Source organism: Neodiprion pinetum, chromosome 2, assembly GCF_021155775.2.
Source record: "Neodiprion pinetum isolate iyNeoPine1 chromosome 2, iyNeoPine1.2, whole genome shotgun sequence".
Taxonomy (NCBI): Eukaryota; Metazoa; Arthropoda; class Insecta; order Hymenoptera; family Diprionidae; genus Neodiprion; species Neodiprion pinetum.
Window position 1 is genome coordinate 31738957 of NC_060233.1, and position 19242 is coordinate 31758198.

At 37.9% G+C, this 19242-nt stretch overlaps 2 protein-coding genes across 3 annotated transcripts; both read right to left on the bottom strand.

Moving 5' to 3' along the window:
- Positions 1–1524: 1524 nt before the first annotated feature.
- LOC124211839 (adenylate kinase isoenzyme 5) lies at positions 1525–12736 on the bottom strand. The gene is made up of 10 exons (XM_046611315.2): positions 11739–12736; positions 8128–8295; positions 7822–7932; positions 6513–6655; positions 5331–5513; positions 5095–5217; positions 4823–4988; positions 4467–4735; positions 4190–4354; positions 1525–3690 (listed from the first exon to the last, which is right to left on the bottom strand). Exons 1-10 carry the CDS (start codon positions 11758–11760, stop codon positions 3088–3090), a joined length of 1953 nt encoding a protein of 650 aa, XP_046467271.1. The 5' UTR covers positions 11761–12736; the 3' UTR covers positions 1525–3087.
- Positions 12737–13400: 664 nt separating this feature from the next.
- On the bottom strand, positions 13401–19228 carry LOC124211439 (E3 ubiquitin-protein ligase MARCHF3). 2 transcript variants are annotated; one of them, XM_046610499.2, is made up of 5 exons: positions 19111–19228; positions 18507–18907; positions 18041–18204; positions 17599–17825; positions 13401–17445 (listed from the first exon to the last, which is right to left on the bottom strand). In XM_046610499.2, exons 2-5 carry the CDS (start codon positions 18661–18663, stop codon positions 17187–17189), a joined length of 807 nt encoding a protein of 268 aa, XP_046466455.1. In that variant the 5' UTR covers positions 18664–18907; positions 19111–19228; the 3' UTR covers positions 13401–17186. The 2 variants fall into 2 exon arrangements, with proteins under 2 accessions (XP_046466455.1, XP_046466454.1); XM_046610498.2 differs by having other exon boundaries at positions 13402–17445; positions 18041–18207; positions 19111–19221.
- Positions 19229–19242: the final 14 nt, after the last annotated feature.

Genomic DNA, 19242 nt, shown 5'->3' on the forward strand with positions numbered 1-19242 from the left:
TTTTTGTTAAAAAAGAAAGGAAGGTTAACCCCTTTGTATTTTTGGCGAAAATTTTCGCGATTTTGAAAAGTGCTGGAATCAATTGTTTCAGGCACTATTCCGAAGTAATTTTGCGAGAGAAATCGATTGGGCGCAGTCCCAATACGCTGCGATCAACGCATCGAAAGTTACAGCCAAAAAACGAAAACCAGAATTTTCGACATTTTTCAGCAGGTGCTTTTTCCTTCGTTACTTCTCTCCTGTTGATCTTACGCTCTTTTCGCTGCGTTTTCTGAGTTCCTGGGGGTCCAATTGGTCGGGAAAGAGTCATACGAATCAATTCTGAGACGAAAAATTTTTTGGTAAAAAAAAAAGGAAGGTTAACCCCTTTGTATTTTTGGTGAAAATTTTCGCGATTTTAAAAAGTGCTGGAATCGATTCTTTCAGGCACTATTTTGACGTAATTTTGCGAGAGAAATCGATTGGGCGCGGTCTCAATACGCTGCGATCAACTTATAAAAAGTTACAGCCGAAAAACGAGAACCTGTATTTTCGACATTTTCCAGCAGGTGCTTTTTCCTTCGTAACTTCTCTCCTGTGGATCCCACGCTCTTTTTGCCGCGTTTTCTGAGTTCCTGGGGGTCCAATTGGTCGGGAAAGAGTCATACGAATCAATTCTGAGACGAAAAAGTTTTTGGTAAAAAAAAAAGGAAGGTTAACCCCTTTGTATTTTTGGCGAAAATTTTCGAGATTTTGAAAAGTGCTGGAATCAATTCTTTCAGGCACTATTCAGACGTAATTTAGCGAGAGAAATCGATTGGGCGCAGTCCCAATACGCTGCGATCAACGCATCGAAAGTTACAGCCAAAAAACGAAAACCTGAATTTTCGACATTTTTCAGCAGGTGCTCTTTTCTTCGTAACTTCTCTTCTGTGGATTCCACGCTCTTTTCGCTGCGTTTTCTGAGTTCCTGGGGGTCCAGTTGGTCGGGAAAGAGTCATACGAATCAATTCTGAGACGAAAAAGTTTTTGGTGAAAAAAAAAGGAAGGTTAACCCCTTTGTATTTTTGGTGAAATTTTTGGCGATTTTAAAAAGTGCTGGAATCGATTTTTTCAGGCACTATTCCGAAGTAATTTTGCGAGAGAAATCGATTGGGCGCGGTCCCAATACGCTGCGATCAACTTATAAAAAGTTACAGCCGAAAAACGAGAACCTGTATTTTCGACATTTTCCAGCAGGTGCTTTTTCCTCCATTACTTTCTTCCTGTTGATCCCACGATGAACTTCATTCGTCATTTCTCTGCTGTTGGTCCCAGGCTTTTACTGCTGAGTTTTCTGAGTTGCTGTGGGTCCAATTAGTCTGAAAAGGGTCATACGAATTGATTCCGAGATTATCGATCTCTCGCTCAACGAAAAATAGACCCATTCAAGTATCGCCTAAAAAGACGGAAGTTCTCGTCTTTAGTATTAAATTCCGTTCTCTGATAGCAGTCTTACAGCCCTGTGCTTTACCTGTACATATGCATCGTCGTGATCAAAAAATGTTTTTGTGAACTGAGGAATTCTTTATTTCACATTAAACGTTAGATACATATTCTTCCAGTTACATTCAACATGAGACATAACTCAAAACATTTATCTACTGTAGAACGTACTTCATGACAGATAGATACGTGTAAGTTCCAATATCAGTTCAAACAATAAAAAAAATGTCAGCCTCCTCATTCTGCGCACATCCAATTGGGGTTGTTACGGTTATATTATTCAAAGCTGAGTCAGTATTGTACACTTATTAATCTCAACCGCCAATAGGTTCATTGAGATAAGTTAACTCGGTCATACAGGAAAAGTCAATCAAATGTAAACTTTAGATCAAGGGAGTAATGACGGTTGCCCGATTAAGAATTAAAATTATGTTCGAATTACATGATCCATGATCAATATGTATCTCCACCTCACGACAACTGCATCCATAGATCAATGATTACAAAGGCAATTTACCACGACTTTTGAATATGCGTAAGGCACTGATTTGCCACCGAGCAATATACTAATCAATAATGTGTCAACAACACCCAGTTTTGGAGGTACAGAGATATTAACATGTGTGTACTTATGTCATCTAGTCTGGAACGGTAAGTATGCAGATCCTTACGTACTATATAACTCTATCCCATGTTCTTAGATATATGGGCCAACGCTTCGTGTGATAACGTGTGTTAATTGTAACGCATGCATAAAGTCCGCCTGCGGACTAATCGTTTGCGTATTATATACCATTATATTCTAGGTACATCGTAAAATGTTTTGTAAAAGTTCACAGTTACACATTTGAAAATAGAACAACTTTTAAATATTCATTAATCATCTAAGCTATGTTTCGTATTTCATTATTACACAAAATATAGGTATAATAAAGTTAGTATAGTTACGTACAATTTAAAAAAAAAAAAAAAATTCAGTGGTTCTCAAATGTGATGTACACATAAATTTGAAATAAGAAAAATCTTAGATAATTATAGTAGCTATCGTATGCAGAATTCCTAAACCTAACTAGGGTTCCGATCGTGAGCAGTTTTCAGTTACAGATATACACAGTTTCTATATTACATAACGGTACACGGTAACTAAGCTGCCTATGATTATTATATCTACAGTATATATACCGTAATTATATACCTTTAGTCCCTTGTTTGCCTCAGACTCTTTTTTCCTATTGACCATGTATCGGACGGATTCGTTAATTCATCAAATGCCGGTAGCATATGAATGAACCTATTTACGCGTTGATGAAGCCCCCTGAAGTTTATTGTTCAAAGGTACTTAAAAAATTTCTTCGAGATGTTCGTATCAACTCCGAAAAATGCTGTATGTGAAGAATTTTCCGAAACAAAATCGTTCGAAGAATTAATCCGAAGGGAAAAATCGACTTCAGAGCTTTTCGGAAAAATAATGACTCTTCCTGAAATTCTCAATCTTTCTGCGTTTGTTTTAAAATTTTTGCATTTTTCCTATTGTCATAAAGATTTTTATTTGGTCTCATTATTTGATTATTGTTCGAGAATTTTAATCAAATACAATAATTATATCGGCACAGATGGCTTATATCAAATATGAAGATCCTGCTGGTAAGCGTCGACTTCATTGTACATATTTCTAACTGGGTTTGGTAAATTATTCTGAGACAACATATTCCTTACTGGAGCAACTTTGTTCGTTGGTAAGTGGCCGTTAACGAGATTTCCAAATCCATTGGCAACGCCATTATGTATCGAGGTGCCCCCGTTAACGGCCAAATGTTTCGCGTTGTTCGCAATGCCGTTTGCTAGTTTCCCAACGCCGTTTTCACCCACCTTAATACCCTGCTCAACGTGATTCTGTACCTGTTTCGATATCGAGTTTATCCCATTCACCATTCCGTTCATCGTCTTATCTCTGACCTTGCTGACCCCGTTCATTCCTTTGTCAATCGCATTCTTTGTCCCGTTTGATAATTGGGTTTTCCCCAATGTCTGGACATTATTCGTCATATGATTTACCGACTTGGCAAAACCGTTTGGTATGAAATTAACTATTCTCTCGGGAATATCGCCTGTTGTAACCGAATTTGAATCCTCGTTGTTCTTTTGCCGCGATGAATTGGAAACGAGGTTCTTAAGCGCAGCGGTAAATTCGTCTTGAACGTTCTTGGTGTCGGTGTCTCCGTCCACCTGTTCGGTACAATGCCAAAATTTGATATTGTTACAAAAGGTGAAATCACCCGTCTTACCCTATTTTTAATGATCTGGTAGTCATCATAGATAAAAGTAGTTTATAAACGTCTTATGTCTTCAAAAAGAATAAGGCTGCTGCGTCAACCAGCATTATTGTAAAAACAGTCTTGTCTCAGACTTTACACCGAAAACAAGTACTCTGCCATTAAAGCTTTTCCTCAACATTTTATTTGCACCTTTAATTGATTCTCTAAATAAGCTCGCGAACCCATATTTATTCCGTAACGTCCTAAAACGTTACAATATAATCGTTATACTTGACAATTTCCAACAGAATTTTAAAAGAATTTCGCAAGCTATGTTGGATGGGAAGAGTTCTTAGAAGTTGGAGAGATTTTTCCAGTAGAAAATCACGGAACTGAATTTCTGTTTTACAGTGAATTGTTTTCAGAAAGAATAAATTATCAGAGAAATGAGATCAGGAACGTGGACTTACGATTGTCAGTCGATTTTCACTGTCCAGTTTCTTCAACATGGGCAATGAGAGTTCTCTGAATATTTCCAGTCTCCTTCTAAATGCCGAGACGCTGTCGTCCAGTCTACCTCTGCCCAATTGGAGCTTAGAGCAATCGAGAAGCAACAACGACGGTTCTTGACCAAACTAGAACAAGTTACATTTCATATCCAGTCAGCGATATACAGGATGATAAATGAGGAAAGGATGATCTGTGGATAAAGAAATTGCATAAAACAAGTGACAAGTGTTTGTATACCTTGTTCTCGAATTCTTCTACTTGGTCAGAATCCCTCGGAAATCCGTCTATAACAATTCCGTCCGTGTCCCTATGGAGCAGAACCTGTTTCTCGACCAATTGCATGACTATATCTCTCGGCACCATCTCCCCGGCAAGGATGGCCTCCCGAACTATCGGATTCGAGCTCGCCAATCCTCGCAAAAGGCCTCCGATGCTGATGTGGACCCATCCGACCTCGTCCTGTATCGCCTGCGAGCTGAGGGTCGCTTTGTTGCTCCCAGGACCACCTGGATTACCAGCAGAGTGTTTTTTTTTTGTTTACTAAATTTCAAACGGACGCTTTCTAGTACAAACTTTCTCCGTAAATATCTCACCTATGACCCAGATGAAGAATGGTAGGCCCTTCCTGGGCTTGTTTGCTGTTTTCGAGGGTTGAAGTTCAGGTGGCATCAGTGTCTTCGGTGGCGATGGAGTGAGATCGGTAACTACTGTCTGTTTCGCGAGGGGGGATGTGGGAGTTATTCCTCTCTCGACCTTTACCTGTGATACGTAAATAAAAAATTAACGGGAACGGAAGAACAACGAACTGTCGCAAGCTCAACCTATGGCCATATATATATTCGTATATCTGTCGATGTATTTGTACCTCGGCTTCAACGGATCCTGGAGGATTTCCGGTACCCTTAATTCCGTCAGACATACCCAGGATTTTCAGGATTGCCTCCCGAAAATCAACGTACACCTCGCTGGGATTTCTTTCGCCGTTCACCTGAAAGTCGGTAACCGATTTGGTAGATGGGATATAATGCCTTGCAGAGTACAGTTGATCGACAATATCGATACCTTAACGAATAATTATCCGAGGAAATGTTTTCCACTTACCGCAATCAGCATCCCGCTCTGATCGAAATACTCAGCAACCGGCATAACGTTTCGGTAAAAATTGTGAAGCTCCATTCTGGCCAGACCGAGAATAACGTGTCCCAATTGAGCACCGTAATCGATTTGCCTCTCCAAAATCTCCTGTCTCCACGAAACGAGAACTACCCCGTTAACGATTTGTATCTATGAACAAAATTATTGAATGTTGATTATGAGCGGTAACTTTCGTATGACGCGATGCTTACATCATAGAGGTATACGTCAAATTCCACTCTTGCCTATGTCCCCCGGATCGATATAAACAGTGTCCTCAAGCTGAATACTTTATTTATAAGGAGGCTTTGCGCGAACCTCCAAGATTGGCGGGCTGTGGTAAATTACTAAGCTACATCCACGTTATAGGAACAACGTGGGTATTGAAATTTTACCTCGAAACTCCACCCCTCGCGAAGTGAGGAACAGCGACGATGTGTGAATCATGCATAGCAGTCGCAAGATGTAATTTGAAACTTCCAGGTAGACAACGTATCCAATTTTCTGCCACTACCTACCGCGGCTACTCAATTTTTCCCGTGTTCTGGATATGCCAATATCACCCCCCCCCCCCCCCCCCCCCCTTTGCACATATCAACGGAATAAAACTAAGCAGCTTATATTTTGCAGCGTATATCATACGTTCACCCGTTTCGGTAACTAGGTCGCAACCTTCTACATTTTTGGCAATAGCCCCACTCCTCCTGCACTCCAACCTTTGTGTCTCGCGGCTGCCAAGGACTTATCGCATGTGTATACGCGCCTATCGAGTATGTGCAAAAAAGGTCTTTACAGCGCTACTTTGGATTAACATTTGTTATATATATTTTTACATCAAGTTTTACTTCTTTAACAATAGCTGAGGACGAGCCAGAGAGAATAGATTTGGGATATCATTTTACTGTAGCGTGAAGCAGCGACGCATCGACCAAATAGCGGACATGGTGTCTATGGTGCCAATCCGTTCCATCCCCTTTCACATATTGTACACAGTGCAAGCATGACATCACATTATTTTTCATCGCTAAAGATATACATATACTGCAAAAATCTATACCATACATAAAATACACACGTATAGAGTCGACAATTCTATACAGTTGAATGCCAAAAGTTAATCATCGATCAAGATGCTCGGAATGTTCTCACCTTCTCAGAATACTCGACCACGTCTCTCATGTTCCTCGGATATCCGCTGACCAGGAATGTTTTCGCGTTTGGTGCCATTTTCATTTCGAGCATCAGAACTTCAGTCACCGTTTTGCTGCTGAGGAGTCCAAAGTCGAGCATGTCTGGAAGAGGGAAAAGCTTTGATCGAAGAATCGAGCTACAGGTGATCACTTCTTTTAATGGTGCTGGCTTTGGTGAGAGATTGCAGTATAATCGCGGCATTGGCTCGAGTATAAAGTGCAAAATAAATAATTTCAACCTGGGATATGGGTACATAATGTTTGCGTATACACGTACGTGTACCCATATGTATTCGCACCTGTTTACACAGGTATCAGTCGCGTGTCCACCGGCGTTCCAACCTATGCATGACGTATATTAGCGTACCGAGCTGAAGGTGGCCGTTGGAACGAGTGGTATGTATAGCCGCGAATGGATAAGTTGCTCTAATGTTACACACATACACACATCGGCTGCACCCTCTTCCAAACCCTAACACGAATCCATCGATCTATGAGTATAATCAATTCACCCTACGTACATCACGTACACTGAACCCCCTCTCCCGTCGGTTCCGTGACTCACTATCCGCGACCATAGAATTCCACATTAGACATATACGATTGTCCCATCCGGATTCTATTTTTCATACTCTTTTTTACGGGTGTATAAACAATAAATTTGCTGCCGACCTTTGTTTCATTTTCGAAAAGCTAAAACCCGTAAGCAACTGATACTCTACGTCAGAATACGTACTAATTTAATCGATTGATCAAACGACGAGTATCGAGCTTACTTCCTTCTATCCAATAATGAACCGATATATCAATAATGTTCCATGATGTACCTTAGGAAACGTTCGAAATAAATACTACGTCAGTTTTTAATCAGTCGTTTCTTCTATAAAAAAGATAGACGAACAATAATGTTTTTGCCTGTGACTATAATCATTCTTCGAATATCGATATGTGATATAAATCGACGAATCGTGGCTAGTGAAGATGAAATAAATTGATTATTTGAAACATATAAATCATAGTTGGAAGTGGGAAACAGTTCACTTCATTTCAGTATAAACTCATCTTTCGAGTTTCACTAGGTATATATTATAACGGTGCAGTGTGACCATTTCTATTAAAGGCATCTTACGTTGGTCTGCATTGGAGGATAAATCTTGGGAAAAATACTGAACAATCATTGCATAATGTACGCCTTCCATCGGCGAGGTTTCCGGAAAATGTGATATTCTTTGGTACCTTATCGTAGAACGCCATGGAATACCACTTACCATTCCCCATCGCGTACTGCTGCAAAAGATCCGTCATGTTGATATGAGTAATCCCCTTTTTCTCGTGCATCAGATTGTCGCAGTGGGTCACCTTGCCACTTCCCGGACCCCCTGCGCAAAGCAAATTCAATTTGAAACGTTCCGAATATTGTCTTCATGGCGTGATGCGAGTTGTAAAAGTAAAAAAAAAATATATATATATATAAAACAAAAATCAAAAAAAAAGCACGTAACTGTTTTCATAATATTTTCGCTAAACGTGTATCGCGTATCTAATTACTATTGGATTTGTATAAGTTCGCTTACCGAGAACGAAAATGACAGGGACTTTTGGTGATTCAAATTTGACCTGCCCAACATTTTGCATGGGAAAATTCCCGTCTGGAGGTGTTGATAGAAGTCCTGCCTCACCTTGCCATCTTCCTGTTCGCCGCCTATTACCGTCTTCGAAAACCTGCGATCCATTTTGTTGCTCTGAAATTGAATATCTGTTTTACAGGTCTTTCTTCGCCGATACGCAAGTTTCAAAAAAATATTATATGAAAGCTGGGGGAAAATGTGAATGGGAGAAAAAATTATGAAAGAAAATACTAAGTATTTGCAAATGTGTACTACGACGTTCGTTATTATCGTGACTCGAATTACGCGTCAGTTTTATTATAATCGGCGAAGTAAAATCATTACTTTCGATCTACGACTCACCGTATACACGTGCATGCGTAATTAGTTTACCGAAGTGGATTTGAAACGTTCAATTAGCTTTCAGAATTTATTCACGCCTTATGATCCCAGCGGCCATATATGCGTCTCTCTGCCTTGTTTCAAGGGCGCAATTTCGGCTAATTACACGCCTGAAAACCCCCTAGATGAAATTCTCTCATCAATTATTACTCACGCCGAAATTAATTTAGCGGTCAAAACAACTCATTCGTGACGAAGCGAATGAATTCTGTGTTGAATAATAACGGAAATGGCGAACTCGGAATCGACGTTAACTCGCATTATATATGTGCATCAACTTATTATTATTCCATTATGTGTTACTCATAAATGACTGGGAGTGCTTACAATCTGTTATATTTAAATATTTTTCACTGTTTTGAAATTTTATAGTCTAAGAAGTTACTGCCTTAATCGAGGGGCTATTCACTCTTTTAATGAGCTGTACACTCTGATTTTGAATCAGCTTGTAGTCGCTCGAAGTAAAAAAGAAATCACCGCACGTTACGGATGAAATCACTTATCCTGATCACAGTCGGCTTAGAATCAGCTGAAATGGGTTGAAATCAATTAAAATCAATCAAAATCGGTTGAAGTCAGATGGCTCCAACTAAAAAAGTTGAAAACCTCTTCGAAATCATTCGGAAATCAACATGAAACACCATGAATTCATGTGAAATCAATATAAAATCACGTGAAATCAATTCGAAACCTCGTACAATCGTGTATAATCACATGAAGTATTTTGTAATCAGCTGAAATCATTTGAAATTACTCGAAATCATTTAGAATTACTAGGAGTCATACGAAATCACTAAAAGATATGAAATCACTTAAATATAAGGCAGCTGTTTATACTGGAATATATATATATATATATATATATATATCATATCACTAAGGAACTCTACAAAGATCTAGACTGTTAGTAAAGACATTATCAAAAAAAAAAAAAACTGAAATTATTCCCAAGCGCTTTATATATTTACTAAACACATTACTTGTTTTTTATTGAATAACTTCAACAATAAATCTAATAAATGTCGATCTTATGAAATTTTATGTAGTATTGAATAGTCTCAAGTAGTATATAAGGTTGCTGTTAGTTTTTAAGATTAATGTAAGATATCATACCAGCCTATGTACAGGTAATAATGTTACCTCTATAAGATTTTACTTGCTGTATCTTCTACATTTGTAAATTATCTTCTATCAATAAATGACAAATTACAAATTACTAACTCTAAATATCAGAGTACAAACATTTTTATTGCTTGACACGTATCATTAGAAACACAGAAAAGCACGACTACCCAGAATTTCAGCGGAATTGATTTCTCATCTAGTAAGTTAAGGAATATTTTATCAAATTCTTGAATATCAAAACTTATTCAAGTGCTTAAATTGAATCCACTCTTTGTATGCATTAATATAGAATAATTTCTCAAATTTTTCGATCGGTATATGTGCAAAATTATTTCTTAAACAATCCATCGGTTCAAATGACAAAATCTAGTGTGAATGAGAGGGTCATTCTAAAAAATGTCACAATTTCAGTACAAATCCTAGATCTCAAATCAAATTCCTTTATCCTTTCCAGCTATTCTCGCATTTATGTATTCACCCTAACGGTGCTAACCATGTATTCTCACACTCTCCAGTTTACATTTTTTTTCTACGGCCTGTGCATATGTATAGACGCACCAATTTACACTCATTCATATTTCACATGCCCGACGCACTGTGCAGAAGTCAATAAATACACAGATCGCATGGGTAATGTTCTCTCTACAGGCAATCCCTTTGCCGAAAATGTTGTCCCTTAGGCCGAATAACCTTGCATTGGCTAATATGCTGCCAATTTATACGGCCGCAATGAATGCAGGAAAAGCGACGAAGATGTTTTATAGAAGCGACAGTCTCGGCGATAGTTGGTCAACGCTGCCGTAATGCAATATCATTGTTAACATTTTTTTTTAAACAAACAAGAATTTACTACTCCATTAGCGCGGTGTAGATTATCGGACGAGATCCAATCTTGACAGTATTGCCGTAACGCGGTTGAAAATGAGGAAGGTGTACAACTGTATACAGCTGTGCCAGAATAGTTGAGAATCCAATTTGATAATTTGATGTTTCTGAAATTTATTTTATAGCATGGTATCCTTCCGCCGATGATATTCGCCGCTGCATTGAGCGGTAATGAAACGTCGGTATATGTATACCTATGTAGACAATGAGAGTGTGATGCGGCCACGTATAATTCGCGTGTTCATTAAATGTTGGATATTCCATGTGTATATTGTATGTTTCTATAATGAATGTGATACGGATTAAAAACGACGTTCATAGGCTCCTCTTTCAGCGATGAATTATACTACACTTGGTACTTGCGTTGTACATCGGTTTTATCGTCAACGGTATATAATTCTTGTACTGAAAATAATAAATTAATATTGCGCAATTATCGTCCGCTGCTTGATGTATAGACCATATGAAACGCATGCGAAAGAACGCGGTTAATTTATTTTATCGACAAAGAGAGAAGAGCTGCACGTTTTATACGCCTGATACGGATTTCGCTGGGAATTTCTGCAACTAATCCTACTAATTGATCAGAAAATTGTAAATATGAAACGTGTAACTGCCTTACACATTCTACGCGTCACGCTGCAGTTGTTATTGTAAAAAAAAATATATACCTACTCAACTGTACAATTTCATCATCGATATTCCGCAGATGACAAGTTTGTATTTTTCTTTGCAATTTCTTGTCGAGACTAATTGTTCAGTTCAAATCCTCCACTGGTTATAGCGTCAGACACACTATGCTTTTTCAGGAATCGAAAAAGTCAATTATTTTAAAATCTAACGCGACTAAATACAGTTCACGTTAAAAATCTACAAAGCAGTATGCAAATGTGTCTGGATGAACTAAAAAAAGGATGAAGTATTTCGCGCAAATGTCCAGAAAGCGACAGAGCTTGAAAAAAAGTGACATTATAATAACAGCAATTGTTATAAATGACAGTGAAAAATGCATACACCCAATAATTTGGTCCATCCGGCTGCAAGCTGTTTTCACAAATTATTGATCATAGGCGTATAACGCGGTGTATTTACTTGTCGATCGTCAAACCAGCAGAACGATAAAAAGGTTACATTTTAAAATGAAATTGTAAATACGTTATACTTGCCAGTGTCCAGGCAGATGCCCATAGTCCGTTTATTGGTACGGGGTTTCCTGGTGCCGATGGAACTGCCATTTATGCACTCACATGACTGGAGATATTGCCAATCCCCACCTGTGACACCAAGCACACGTCGCCACGAATAATTGCCAGGCGAATAAGTATTCGGCCCTCAAATTCACTTGTCGTCTAGAATCTCGACCCTGACTTTGCGGTTGACTTTGAACTGCCGGTGAGATCGGGGAACTCATCAGATTACGGTGTGCCGCACGATCATACAGAATATTAAACCACAATCACTGATAGTTCTGTGAGGCTGAATTATAATCACGTGTATAATTTATTCGAACATTATGCAGTGATAAGGGCAATGATTTTTCAAATTTATCTTCGTCAAATTAAATTCGAAGCCATACAGTTTTTTACAAGAATTTCCTCGTTAAAGAGACACCCTATAATTTCACAGAGGAAATAAACATAATCCGGTTTTCAATTTGTCAAAAAATTTTTATAGAATTCGTATGTCGTTATACTCAGAATTAAATTCTTCATAAAGAAAGGGTTCGATTCTGAAAATTATTCACTGTGATACAACACCCACTTTCTTGTAACGCATATGATACACAACACTCGACCCAAGTTCTACCGTGGACACAACTTTTGATCACTTATCGTTAGCACTTCGTTTAAGAGACGATAAAATCTTCATACGATATTGTTTTTCATTTTTACAACTTTCTCACGCAATGTCAACCAAAGAGAGCTGGCACGTATCAGGGGGTTTGTAGACACGTATGCTGGAAAGAGGTCGATGTCCGCGAATTTATTTCAGAACTTGATCAATCAAATGTTTCTTAGGAGACGTTGAATAAACATCTCAAGTTTTTCCGCGATCGGTGTCACAGGTTTTTCAGACGGTCAAGGCTCGCCCGGCGAAGTGGAAAGCGTGAAATTTAGTGACCGTACAACCGAGGCTGGCCTTTGCACAACGTTTGCCACGATGGTTGGTTCTACTGCGTCCGATTACTAGCTGACTCGCACTACTTATCACCATGGCGACGCGCAGGCGCAAGCTGCATTCTCCTTTTGGAAATTCTAGATACTGTAATTTGCGGTTTCAAATATGCACACTCAAATTTTCCCGGATAGTTACGCACGCATATGTACACATCAATTCTAAAATAAATATAAATCCATCGATATTGATGAACGAATGGAATGAGGTGCTTTACCTGAATGCCATTATATGCTACATGTCTACGAAAGTTTTCGCCGATATTCGTCACTTGTTCCCCCTGCTCATTTGAATAATCAATTTGAAATCCCTGCATAATCAGTTCGAAAAATTAGTAATACATGTGGCCAAATTATTACAGAAACAGATCGAAGATTGCATAAGTCACTGACGAGAATTTGAACAAAGGTTTTCATCTTTTCACGATTAATGGTTGTTTTTTTTTTCGTCATTTTTCATTTTGTTTTTTCAGTTAAAACGGCATGCTGTGGGATGAATGATTTGGTAAATTTATCAATGGAGGAAGAACTTCCCGATTCGGGTAAATGCTATTTAATTCTACGCGAATTATTGTAACGGCGCCACTTTCACTGTTATGCGAACACTGTGCAAATTAAATAAACATGTTTCATAATATGGACTAGAAAGTTTATTAATTAACAACCTGCTAGATGAGGCCAGGGCTAGGGGTTGAAATCGCAGTTGAGGGTCGTGGACTGACCCCATTTGCGACTGGAGCCAAGTCGTTGTGCTACTTATGAATTATAAAATAAACTTAAGAACTGACTACATCGAACAACCTTGTCCGTATTACATTTTTGCAAGACAGCGTTGATATGTGTGAAATACGCCGCTGGTACATCAAATTTGTAGTAATTCGAAGCCGCGAATCATTGGGAGGAAAAAAAAACGTCTGATCCTATAATCTTACGTACGATAATAATTAAATTGTGGCGTTCTCGTGGATTGTCAAATTGCATTGAGACCGTGTAATTCGAACGAAACACGTATGATCATCCGTTATAGATGTATCGTATTGGTTCTTAAATTGCCACTTGCACTTTTCTCGCAAGCTACATTTTCCCATCAAATTTGCATAAAAGACGTTGAAAAACAACTGTTCGGGGCTGAAGAACATGTAAAAAATGATCGAAAAAATTGCACTGGCCGAGAATATATCCGTTAGCAATAGCAAATTTTTTGCATATTATTTACACGTAACGATCATTTGACTATTAGTCCTACGTTTGCTTCTATCGGCTATCGTATGTTCACGGCCTTATAGAAACACACATACGTGTCGTAAAGGCAAACGTGCATGCCTTATTACATACCCGGTACTTATCGACTATACGCCGCTCCTTAATTAATACCGCGATATTCATTACAGGTCGAGGAAAGGTCGCAACTTTAAACTACTTTACGCAGGCCTGGCAAGACCTGAGACCATCGAATGCCCAAGACCTACTTTAATATAATAAAGGCTTCCTTCTGGGCCACTTGTTATCATTTTTCTAACGTTTTGCGTCGATTTTGACACGTCACGCGAAACAAACGAAATTAAAGACGAGAAGTTGACGGTGTAAATGTATCGAATGAAGTCTATCCTCAAATTGATACTTATAAGGCTTATAATAATCCTTAGCGATCCTACATTTATGTCTATCCAAAAAAATATTTATATAAATCAGATCACAAGTGCACAGATTTTAATGAATTCGTTATATTCATATTCAGAGCTATGTTTGTACCAAACAAGTATTATTAGTTGATTTTACTGTAAACTTGAGGGGTTTGTCGAAATACGCAATGTTTATTTCATCGAAACGGGGAGAGTTTAATTGACTGCTATCAAGTTTCATTGCTGAGTCAGCCGAAACGGAGTCGATGGGCGATTCGCGTCGACAAACGACGCTACGACGATCGCTGTTTCTTATACCTTTCAATTATACGGCGGTAAAGTATCATAGCTCGCACAACCATACATGAAAGTGGATTTATGAACCTGTACGGCCTAGGAAAAATATGTAAATAATATACAAGATGGACAGCTGCTGGGTGTCCCTCGTCTGCACATGCATAATTCCAAGCCACGCAATTCTTTCTTCATATTCCACATCACGCCACTTCGGACCCCGACGGATGTGCAAAGGCACGTTATATATTTGCTTTAAAATATCTGTACGTGAAATTTGCCATAGATATTCGATACACTTGAAACTGCCACGTCTTGCTTCCATATAATTGTAAAACAAAATGTTCGAGTTGTTACAGATCATTGTTTAAAGTTTTCTGCACATCAACCGTGTGACACTTGCAAACTGGTATTTGTAAAACGGTATATAACGGAAAAATTTAATTTTTCTATAGCTCTTAGTAAAAATAATCTTTACAATAACGGTTTAGAAACTGTTAGAATTACAAGAAAATGTGGTACATGTAAATATTCAGTATCAATGGTTGTCAATAGTACGTTTTCTAGTTATTCTAATGTGGAATTTATATGGTTTACTAAGTCCTTTTTTCAATTATACAAGATCTTCGCATCAAATTATTTTTGCACCAACATCAAATTAACGCAATAGTTGTAAGAAAATGTGGTACAAATAACCAAAATGAAAGAGAATAGTAAGATATACCAGATCTACTGGTTACAGCCGCAAAACTCATTTTCATTTTTCACCTATAAATTTTTCGTTTATGGTAAAAAATGAAAGTAGTTAAGTACCTTTGAAAAAATGGATGTTGCAGCTGCAAGAAGATGAATAATAATTGTTTGTTATCCTTACGCGGTATACGCGGTTTTGTTAGTTAATGATTTGATCGGAATTCGTGTTCTTTAACCTGTACATATAGTATGTATATACAAATGGTGTATTATCGACCCATATTTCCTGGGACTAACGAGATTATGAAATAATTTATTGCCTGTGATACTAAGTTTGGTGAATCCGTAAAGACGTTTCCGCTACTCTTTGCTCATACATAAAGAATATGCGTATCGTATGTAAATGTGCATGCACGTTTTAACTTGATACGAGACAATTATCTGCCGTAAAATTAATTCACCCATCATATAACCATCCCGTCTTTGAATATACACGATTTTTTTTCGTCGGAACTATTAGCGCGCATATAGTCACGATTGCAGAGCTGGTGAATACATTTTATGAATAATTTGTTAAAAAGTCTGCGGCTTCTGAATTTTAGAATAAAAACTTCATCACATTTACAAGTTTGTCAAAAATATTCAGAGGCTTTTAAAAAAACAGTCCAGTTTAGCGAGTGCGTGATGTTCACTAAAATTTTGCGACACATTTTCTGATTGACTTCAAATTTTTGATTACGAAATCTTAACGAAATTGAAACTTCACCAATATTTCCGATAAGTTTTCAGCATACTCCGATAGAATTTATTGTCTTTTCTCTACACTTATCCGAAACCTCGATAAGATTGGTTGAAACTTTTATCTAACTCATTAGTTGTAAAAGTTTTTTAGTTTTGATCTTACCGCGGAGAAGAAAATATCTCTGTACAGATTTTTTTCGATAACTTTCACTACTCTCTTTACATTCTATAATATACATAGTAGGTAGTACCGATCTTCGATTGGGGTGCACTATATGTAGAAGGTATAAGTTAGCTAACATAAACAGTAGAAAAAAAGAAACAGTGTAGCAATAAGAAATTCATCGCACGATCATTCGATTCATCAAGTTACTTTTAGACCGAAGAAAGGAATGCTAAGTCGGTTATACTTATTATACAACGAATGTGCTGCTATGGTATACCCTACAGGTAAATACAATACTTTGTTTGAAACTTTGACCAATTTAATTGTGCAAACTTGGCATGCTTCACCCCGTTTCTAAGTTTTACTTCGTTATTAATCAGTGAAAGATTTCTAAAACATAGATATTACGATACAGAGGTGTCTGCTAGATCAGAAATGTTATCAGTACATCGTCGCTCGAATTATCAATTGTAGTGCTTTGATTTATTTTTATTCATTATCATCACCGATCATTCTCAAGTGTCTATTGTTCATTCACCGGTACTATATATATCACAACATCAATCGTCTTGTACTAATTTTTCACGAAACTTGCGATAAAAAATTAGCATAACATAATATATAGATATTGTATATTACATACGTACTTTCAATTTGACTCTGGTAATAACAATATATACCATAGGCTTTATCATGCGGGTACGATGTCTGATTTCACGGGCTGTTAAGGAAGACTAGAGCATGCTGATCGAGCCTGCACTCATTTATTACTGAATTTTTTTTTTGTTTGTTTTTTTTCATTATCATCTTTTGAAAAAATGTCTCTTCTACTTTTTTCGATTTCAGACCGGGCAGTCTTTCTTACTTCTGCAACGATATTTTCTCCGTGTATATAATCTGCAAACCAGCATTCGAATTATATTATCAAACTAAGCTCGTTTGTTGATGCAGGGTAAACATAGGATCATCATTGTGATTGAATGGAACGTTGAAAATGAATCTAGGCATCGGTCTTTCCGGCATTCCTCTATTGTTATTTCTATCCTGTCTGTGACGTGGTGATTTCTGCCCAAGTGCGGATTGCGCGGTATTGTTGCGGTCCGGCGAATTGATTTTATGCTTCACCAAAAGTACCACGTCTTGATTCTGCCTTCGCCAACGTCGCCATATTTTGTAATGGTACCTACACCCGAATCCCGTTTGAAATTGATTTTTATGATTGTGGATATTGAAAATTTTATTAAAAATTTTACGGGACTTAAAAGAAATTAGAAAAAAGGTGTACGCGATTGAATGAACCTCAGATAATTATAAATGCGAGTTGGCAAAAAATTACCTGATAGTGATGGCCAGCCAAAGGCAGTAAGTCATGACGAGTAACGAGCACAAAATCGCTAAACCAGTTCCTTCCCAGTATCCAAGACGAGAATATGCGGATGCACCGATCGCGCATAAATATGTGGCGATAAAACACAAGGGTGTCAGTACAGCAAAACAAACTGCATCTCCGCCGATCCCTCGCGGCCCATTGATACTTTTGCTTCGCCACCATTGGCAGGCTGACTGACAATTACCCAAAACAAGTTCAATATTGGTTTCCATACTGCTTACATATCAACAATTGCTGTACATTGCAATATATCGTCGTTGCGGGTTTTTATCGATTTCCAAATTTCGTCTTTATTCTCTTGCCTTGCTTTTTAATCAGTGGTAAATTAATTAGTTGGTAAGCGGACACTTACAATTATCGAATAAAGATTTAGAGCAATTAGTATTACCTCGGAAATTGGTTTCTTCTTTTTTTCAATTGTGAATACGTATTTACAGATTTCACAACGATCGGTGTTAGACGTTGACAACCATTTCTCTAAACAGGTAGCGTGAACCAGTCCGACAGAACCGCTACACTTGCAAGGATCCACCAACTCCTCTAAGCTGTCATCTCCTCGAATGTCGAAAAGAGAAAAATGTAATAACAACAAGAGTGTCAAAACAATTTGCCTACAGAAGTATTGTTGAGGCGTAAGAAAACGTGAATTAAGACATACACCTATGTATACTATGTATATATCGTGTAGATATTCCATATCTGATATTGATGCACAATCTTTGAGATAACACGATAAGTTAAAAATAATACATAACATAAATTTAATCACTTGTTAGTTATTCTTTTCCGCTGTTTAAATTCATATATTTCCAGTTTCAACAATAATCTTTTGCCAAGTACGAACTTCTCATTACCTTCGTGACATATTCTACAATACGTCGAAGTTGTATTTTGCTTATCGGACGACATCGTTCGCTTGTAAGAACCACACGACAACGGCGATGAGAAGACAACGGACGTCGTCTCTTCGAATACGTCACTGCAGTCGGTTTTACTGCCACAGACCTCCATCGAGCATTCGGTATTACTATCAAATCTTTACCATGTTACAGCACATCTTGTTATCACTTTGATCACACTAAGGAGCCAATCAACGGTATTCCGTCAACTGCTGCCGAGTGTGTATGTACATACCTCGTGACAGCAATCACATGTATACAAATTCTCATTTCGTTGCTATTCAACTCTTCCATTGTTCGGCTATTAGTCCGACACGAAATTTCTATTGTGTTCCATGTAACATGTACCATTTCTCCTAGAATAAACAAACCTATAAGTACATATAAGCTTGCGAAAGTCAGTTACCCAATATACATATATCATCACATGCAGATAATAGTCCTTAATTCGAAGGTTTTCGATTCTTCGGTGAAAAAATACAGACTCGTAAATGTCATCAATACAAATATTTTGTTATTGAAATGAATCGGCAGATATCTATTTCGTTCAATAACCTACAGCTAATAGGTCTCCTTCGATGTTTCACAATCAGTAAACACGGATAAAGCTTTTGTGATAGCGAAGCAGGAGCCTGATATGCTGCAACCCGCAGAACATGCAAGAAGTGCTTGAATCAGTGGAGCGGGCGCA